Source organism: Vespula vulgaris, chromosome 24 (assembly GCF_905475345.1).
Source record: "Vespula vulgaris chromosome 24, iyVesVulg1.1, whole genome shotgun sequence".
In the NCBI taxonomy this organism is placed as follows: domain Eukaryota; kingdom Metazoa; phylum Arthropoda; class Insecta; order Hymenoptera; family Vespidae; genus Vespula; species Vespula vulgaris.
The window spans coordinates 1,235,001-1,242,935 of NC_066609.1; the positions used below are offsets into that span (position 1 = coordinate 1,235,001).

Genomic DNA, 7,935 nt, shown 5'->3' on the forward strand with positions numbered 1-7,935 from the left:
AAGATTTAGATATTCGTGTTGCACTTCACCCGAAGAGAGGACGATCACAGACGATGAGATTACGAAAAAGAAAAATGATGATCACTTCACTGGGCAAAAATAAAATCTGGGAATTTCGTGGTCCTCGATGCCATGGGCGCGTGGCTGGACCGAGAAACAATATTAATCGTAATAGGTAATGAGTCACGGGTAAATCGTATTAACCGAATCGATCGTTTGGAATATCGATACGAAACGGGTCCTTTATTATTTTATTTTAAATAGTTCTTCATTGATCAGATCCGATCTATTTATTTGTTATCGGACGTGTTCAATGAAATAAACATTGAGATATAATTCTAATGTAATTCTTATTTTTCATTCATTATGATATCAGGACACTGACAATAAAAACAAAAAAAAAGAAAAAAGATTATATATATATATGTACATGTATATAAATTACAAAAAAAAAAGAAAATAAATAAATAAAAAAGAAAAAGAAGAATGGAGCAACCCGTTCGATCGAATATTCCATCGTTCGTAGAATGCTTAGCTGGCTCTGTGTGTTATATCGATACGTTATGTATCTTACGTTACGCAAGGACCCCTTACATTTTCCTATTCCCTATTTCGCTAATAATGTCTTTACACTTGGTGATAGCGGATGCACGATTCGCTCGAGGGGGATCGCTTTGCTCGAAGATACCGGTAACACGGTGCCTCTTTGTCATCCTAATATTCTTATCAAGGCGGTTCGGTCCTGTATGAATTTAAAGTGCGAAAAATAAAAGTATTGAAGAGGGTTATCAATGAAATATCAAAGGAAAATTCATTGAACGTTTTATCTAATTAAAAAATAGTACTTTGATGTGAAATAATTTATTTGTTTAATTTTATTTTTTTTTTTTTTATTGTATCTTTTCTCCTTTTTTTTTTCTTTTCTCTCTATATGTGTATATGTATATGTGTGGGTATATATATATATATATAATTGTGATTATATAAATATGACTATATTGTAGATCGTAGATTTTTACAGACGTAATATTCACCTTTAACTTTTTCTTGGATCGTTTCATAAGATCTTAATGAACGTTCGAAAAGCATAAAATGCACTTTATCTTTGTACGGATCGTCCGTAAATACTCTAGAAGTAGTCTCTACTCTTCTACAGCATTGTTGTTTTCAGCCGACTGCGCACGAGCAGAACGGACAGAATGTCGAAGAAAAAAAAAAAAAAACAGAAAAGAAAAGAGTTTAAGAAATATAAAAAAAAAAAAAAAATAAAATAAAATAAAACGAAATAAAAAAGAATATATATACAAAAAAAAAAAATAAACACGAGAGGTGACACTTTGAACGTGTATCTCAATCAAATTTAATAAATAAATGAAGATTGTTCACAATATAAAAGAAATGGACGAGTTATTCTGCGATCAATGTATATAATTCTCTTACAAAAAAAATATTTGATCATTTAAATACATACATACATATATATATATGTATCTGAGTTGTACATGTATATATATATATATATATATATATATATATATATATATATATATATGTATATAAATTGATTAGGCAAATTCAAAAAGATAAAATCACTTCTTTGATCGCAGAAGAGCCAGTTTCATTGATCTATTAAAATCCTATTGAATCATTTCTCTCCAAGTCCACGTTATCCATCAATTTAGTTTAAGGATTATATATGTATCATTATGGATTAAACCAAGGGATACACGCAAATGATCTATATATTTTCTCTCTCTTTTTTTTTTTTTTTATTAATTTCTTTATTGATTCATTTATTTCATTAAAAATTTTACCAAAGGTAGCTGACATATGAGCCAGCTGTTAAAGCAATAAGAACGAAGAGGGGCAGCATGAGAATAAGTACTTAACGAAGATTTCATTGTTGTTAAGAACGTACATAACATATTGTTTCGCCGTGGTTGAATTGTGGCAGTGTTTGTGGAAGATTTAGATATCTGTAGATTGACGGAGAAGAAATGAAAAAAGAAAAAAAAAAAACACAAATTAGATAAAAAGATTAATTGGATACGAATGAAAGAAGAAAGGAACATCTAACATTTTGAACGAACTTAATTTTACTTAATACCTAAAAGCAACGAGAGAGATTGCAAAGTTTCCGATTCTTCTTTGTACGTTCTCTCTATCCAATTTCCTTTTTTTTTTCTCATTTTCCCTTTCTCTTTCTCTAACTCTATCTCTCTTTCTCTCTTTCTTTCTCTCTCTCTCTCGCTTGCCATATTCTCGTTGCGTTAAATCCAAACCCACAAAGGTATAACGCTGTCGAAATCAAAGATGTCCGGTTGACCCATGACGTGTGAAATATTTGGAAAAGATCGAGACCATTGGAAAGCAGAAGTTAGCTCGTTGAAACGAACAGGACCGGAAGTTGCCTCAAAGATCTCGAGTCCGTTAACGTCAGCCGCTATAATTTTACTATCGATGACACCCAATGGTAATGGCGGTTTCTCCAAGTCACCTCTGTAAGTTCGGATTTGTGATAAATTTAAATGAAAACTTTCATTAGTATTCTCTACAGTAGACTTCTCATCTTGGCCGCTGTAACCTCGCATGAACTCCCTGACATGTTCCATGATGGTAACGTTCTCTTGCAAATCCATCAAATAACGTCTCCTTATTAAAAGATCATTCTCGTTGATAGGACCAGCTGCTTCCTTTATCTCTTGGAAATGTGGTAAACCGGTGCAAAGTACAACACCATTCTCTATGAAATCTTTTGAGTAATCAACAGCGTGAGTGATACTTCCTAACTGTTCTACGAACCAAACATTGTTGGATCTTGGCTCAAACGTGATCCATTGATGCATCGAATTACCACCATTTTCAAATGCTAATATTTTAGACCAGGATTCACTATCGGTTGCCAAACGATTTGCTGCCATTATTCTGATGGACGACATTACCTGATGGAATAATAACGAATTGTATATTTTCTCATTCTAATTATATATATGTTTATGATGTATGCATTATAATACGTTAGAATCTCTCACACAACGTACTTGATCTTCCAGATTGACAAAGTTCCATGGATCACGCTTCGATACTGACAATGGCATACCAGCAATTATCAACTCTCGATTTTCAGCCGTCATTAAATAAAACTCATCGTGCGAGGATAATGCTCCAGGATAAGAGGACATGATGATCGATCGACTCGGTATTCGAGCTACGTTTTTTGACGTAGGCAATATATGATAATTAAATTTGTATCTTTTCAAGAGTCTTAACATTTTGGCGTATCTAAAAAAAAAGAAAAAAAAGGAAAGAAAAGAAAAGAAAATTAGGCAAATTTTTTCATTCGTTGAGTAGATCCTTTGTTAGAGAATCTTTAAATCTTTTGTATATACCTACTTCTCTATCTTTTTAATCCTCGCTGCATAAAACCATTTAAGATTTATCAATCTCCTTACTCATTCGTTGAGTTAATTTTTTTGTTTTTCTTTCCAATAATATACAGTTAGATGAATTAGAAAATTTCTACTTACGGTGCAGCAGTATTATGTCCAATAGCGATCAGAGGTTCCTTATTTTCTCTGTTAAGTGCTTTAAGAAAAATCATGCCTTTTTCACCGATTGATATATTCGATCCATTGATTATTGTCGAGTCGACATCTGATAAATCAGAAGCCATTGCCAGCCAAAGAAAATCTTCCGATTGTAATTCCGCTGATTGACGACTTCGACGAACGGCGAAACGCCAACCAGCTTCCAAACCATCCAATTGTGCATAAAATAAGCGTACCTTGATGAAAAGACGATCTCGAATTATTATAATTACGAATATAGAAAAGGTAAATAACTATGGAAATAAACGTCGAGATATTTGAATGTCAATGAATTTTCAAAGCGGATTATTTCTTATGAAAATTACACACCATATGCCAAAACGAGTCCTTAGATTCTAACAAATCGGATCGTTCACGTATTATAGCTGCATTCTCGCGAAGATAACGTCGTGATTTCCGGCATTCAACTGGGTTCTTATCGCATATTACATTGATGGTGTTGTACCAATGATGGTGTATTAATTGCCAAGTTAAACTACCTTCCAAAAGACCTGCTGCATACGCTTGTACTGTGTCCGGATATTTTACAGATGTTTCAATTTCAATGATAGACCACCTGTTAAAAAATGTCATTGAAATTTTTTATCGAGACTATATAATTATTATTATTATTATTATTATTATTATTATTATTATTATTATTATTATCATTATCATTTATAGCGTTATCGATCTCATCCTTTTAATCTTTCATCGATCAATTAAATTTGGTTAATACATTTATGATGTATTTAGGTAATATATAAATTGAATTAATTTTCTAAAAGTTCTTTTTTAAAAATATCTAGCAGTATCTTAATAAAAAGGATGGGCCAAAAATTTCTAGATGATTTTAAAGATCGATTACTCTTTTTTGAGATTTTTTTTTTTTTAAGCTAATTTATTTATTAATATATATATATTTTTTTTGCAGAGATTGTAAAACTACTTAGACCGAAGAACTCTTGGCCAAGTCTACACAAGAAGAAAATATTCGGACGAACCCATTTTCTAAAATTCCAGTTTTGTAATATGCACGTGCGGCATTTAATGGAATAGAAGTAAGATCATTGCCTTGGCCCCAAAAGTCAATACGGTATCCTCCCTTGTGATTCCACGACACAGTTGCTGAATACGTTCCATCCTTCTCAACGCTGTAAGTAAAGAAGATAATCATTTATATCCCGAGAGAGTTGAATGAAATCGAATATATCTTAAAGTTTTTTTTATGCGATATATAAATTCTTTGTCTTTCGATATTTCAGATTTTAAAGAAGTCAGCAGTTACATACGTACATAAGAAAGAAATAGGAAGACAAATTTCAAACATTCTGTTCAAATTACACAACTAAGCAATTTAACCGAGAATATTCTTTTTTTTATCACTACAAATATCGATTTACGCTTATCGTGTCAATTTAAGTGTCTTTGCTAAGTTATTTATCGATTCGAATGATTAATAATACATGCGAACGAGGAGGATTAATCATAAAAAAAAAAAAAAAAAGAAAGAAAAAAAAACGAAGAAAGTCATAGTTAACGTTATCATGGATGAAATTAGATCGCAGTATATTTTATTTTATTGTAAAAATCAATAAGATAGAAGAAATTCGATTGAAACTTTTTCTATATTTTATTATATCAATATATAGATATACGAAAGTTATGAAAAAATTAATTTTTATAATTGAAAATAATTTTCTGATCTTTGGGGGAGGGGGAGGGGGGAGGGGGAGAGGTAACGGGAGGATGGGGTTGGAAAGAAGAATTGAAAATTTCATCGATGATAGCTTTTGATTATTAATAAACAAATATTATTTAGTAAGTATTATATTTAATACTATAATATTTCATTATTAATTATTTCATTTAACATATACGTATACACATACATATATATATATTTTTTTTATTAAGAACGTTAAGGAAATTTATTAAGAGAAACTTACTGTCCAAATTCACCGAGTATTATTGCACCGATGCCAAGAAGAGCAACGGCGACAAGAATGTACGTGGAGATGCGTGTTTGCAGCCAAGAAGCGCCCACTACCTTCAGCATGGCTCATCGGTAAGCTAAGCACCTTGGTAACGAAGAAAAGAAAAAGGTGGAAGGCACGAGTTTCGCGTTCTCAACCCATCGATTACAGAAGCCTGCTCCGTGGCCTCTTCTAACGCTCTTAGAAGTTGCCGGTACGCGCGTATCCTATTTTCACTGCAATAAATCAAATGGAAAGAAAACCAAAAAAAAAAAAAAGAAAATAAGATAATCGAATATGAAATTTAATCGAATCTACGTAAATAGGATAAATATATACACACGATATAATAGGTAAATATAATATATTTCATATAAAAATTTACCCTTTTTTTCTTTTTCGTTTGTTTGTTTGTTTCTTTTCCTTTGGAGTGTGCTCTTAAAAAGTATGTTTGAATCAACTATAATTAATAACGTGTTAAAGGTTTATACTTGGAATTTTTTTAATGAGTATAATATGTATGATAATATATATATATATATATATATATATATATATATATATATATATATATTAAGTCTCTGTAGATCGCACTCTTGAAAATTATATTTAAATAAGCTATAATTAAAAAACACACACACACACACACATACATATATATATAAATTTATTAAAATGTAAAATGTATTCTTTAAAATATATTTAAAAAAAAATCGCTATAGAAATACCTATTATACATTAATAGTCGACATTCCTGTAACAGGTATACCGGTATCAATGAGCTTGCACTTCTCTTCTGGCATCATTCCGGTTCTCTTTCTCTCTCTCTCTTTCTTTCTTTCTCAAAGTTATCTTAGTAAAAGATTTATGTACATAGACGTGTGACTAACAAAACGATCGAAGAGGGGAAAACGTGTCGGAATTAGAAACTTGCGAATTGAAGGCAAAGGTTAAGGCTAATACCCACTCACGGTGGTATTGGCATCAGCTAATTGGATAGATATAAGTTACAAGTCACACGTATATATTGCGTGCTGACCAATATAAGTTCAATCTTTCCTTTTTGTTCTCTTTCTTTTTTACTTTCTTCTTTCTCTCTCTCTCTTTTTTTCTTTTTCTTTCTCACTTTTTTTATGCCAGATAAAGTCAGTTTTGGGGCAAGCGTCTTATCTGACGCAAGATTATTTTCTTTTCACGTGAACGTCACGTGAAATCTGCTCTTTCAAAAGAGGTTCATACTATATCGTCTTTGCAAATAAAATTTGATTTAAACTACATTTTTTTAATGAAGATAAACGTCGTTGATTGAAAAGGAATATTACTTTACATCAGATTCGTCATTTTCGAACGATTAGTTTAACTTGTTTGCAATTACACACACGACACAGAACTGCACTAGTTTCAAGCTTGAGTGATAAGTATTCGCAATATTGCGCAAGATGTTAGTCATTGGTACTCGATAATGTCGATTCATCATTTCAGTCCCTTTTTTTTTATACGTACACATATATATATATATATATATCAATTTTTTTAACAAATATTAACTACATATATAATACTATAACGTATATATCGTAAAATTATATACTATACATTTTTTATAAGATATGTTAATAGCAAATAATTTATATATATATATTTTTTATTTTTTCCCTAAAGTCTTCTACATATAAAAATTGTAGTAATTCGCTATTAATATTTGCTTTAAATAATAATTAATATTTTAATAATATATGTTAAAAAGCAAATAAAAGTATTTTTATAGATTGAGACTACTAAAAAAAAAATAAAAAAATAAAAAAAAAGGGAAGTTTTTTTTTCAGAGTTTAATAAAAAGATTTCTAATTTTTCTTACTTGAGCAATTAAATAAAAGAAGACTTATCAGTTGATCGTGCATATCTTTAAATCCTCTTTATAGGTTTCCTCTTTTCGACCGCAGAGATTGTACTGTCGAATACTTGTTGAGCTTTATTCGAGGATAAAAAAAGGACTGAAGCTAGAAGATTCACGAAACATTCGTATCCATACGCAAGGAATAATCTGTGGGAACTGAGCCAGGAGTGCAAGATCTTAAGTTCTTGGCAAAATCAAGTGATTCGATCTGGTCGACATAAACTCGTCTGCTACGTCAAAGTCGTTTATTATACAACAACTTTCAATGAGAGAGAGAGATGGATATACATATGTTGTTGCAGCGAAGATAACAAATTTACCAAAAGTATGCTCCTTCGTAGAACTCGGAGAAAAATAAACTATTGGAAAAGAACTTTCTATAAAAGACGTATGACTTTATTCTTTAAGCGTTTATATTTAAATCTTTAGTCTCTTGGTAATAACGTAATGTTATTTCTAAAAATGATGTTTCGAA

General features: G+C 30.8%; 2 protein-coding genes across 6 annotated transcripts in view; one reads left to right on the plus strand and one right to left on the minus strand.

Moving 5' to 3' along the window:
* Positions 1 to 5,854, plus strand: part of LOC127072192 (BUB3-interacting and GLEBS motif-containing protein ZNF207) — a 16,940-nt gene extending 11,086 nt beyond the window's left edge. For 2 of the 3 annotated variants that reach the window (XR_007785329.1, XM_051012436.1), the window contains one exon: positions 1 to 1,235. This exon is cut by the window's left edge. The gene's annotated coding sequence lies outside the window, so the exon portion shown is untranslated. Of the gene's footprint in view, positions 1,236 to 4,521; positions 4,744 to 4,852; positions 5,409 to 5,504 lie in introns of those variants that run through there. The other variant, XR_007785328.1, reaches the window with a different exon arrangement.
* Positions 1,746 to 5,686, minus strand: LOC127072190 (putative phospholipase B-like lamina ancestor). 3 transcript variants are annotated; one of them, XR_007785326.1, is made up of 7 exons: positions 5,537 to 5,686; positions 4,592 to 4,741; positions 3,918 to 4,164; positions 3,528 to 3,784; positions 3,042 to 3,282; positions 2,108 to 2,942; positions 1,746 to 1,976 (listed from the first exon to the last, which is right to left on the minus strand). XR_007785326.1 is itself a non-coding variant. In XM_051012434.1 (6 exons), the coding sequence occupies exons 1-6, from the start codon at positions 5,644 to 5,646 to the stop codon at positions 2,271 to 2,273; spliced, it is 1,677 nt and encodes a 558-aa protein (XP_050868391.1). In that variant the 5' UTR covers positions 5,647 to 5,686; the 3' UTR covers positions 1,746 to 2,270. The 3 variants fall into 3 exon arrangements, 1 of the variants encoding a protein (XP_050868391.1); XR_007785327.1 differs by having other exon boundaries at positions 2,091 to 2,942; XM_051012434.1 differs by having other exon boundaries at positions 1,746 to 2,942.
* Positions 5,855 to 7,935: the final 2,081 nt, after the last annotated feature.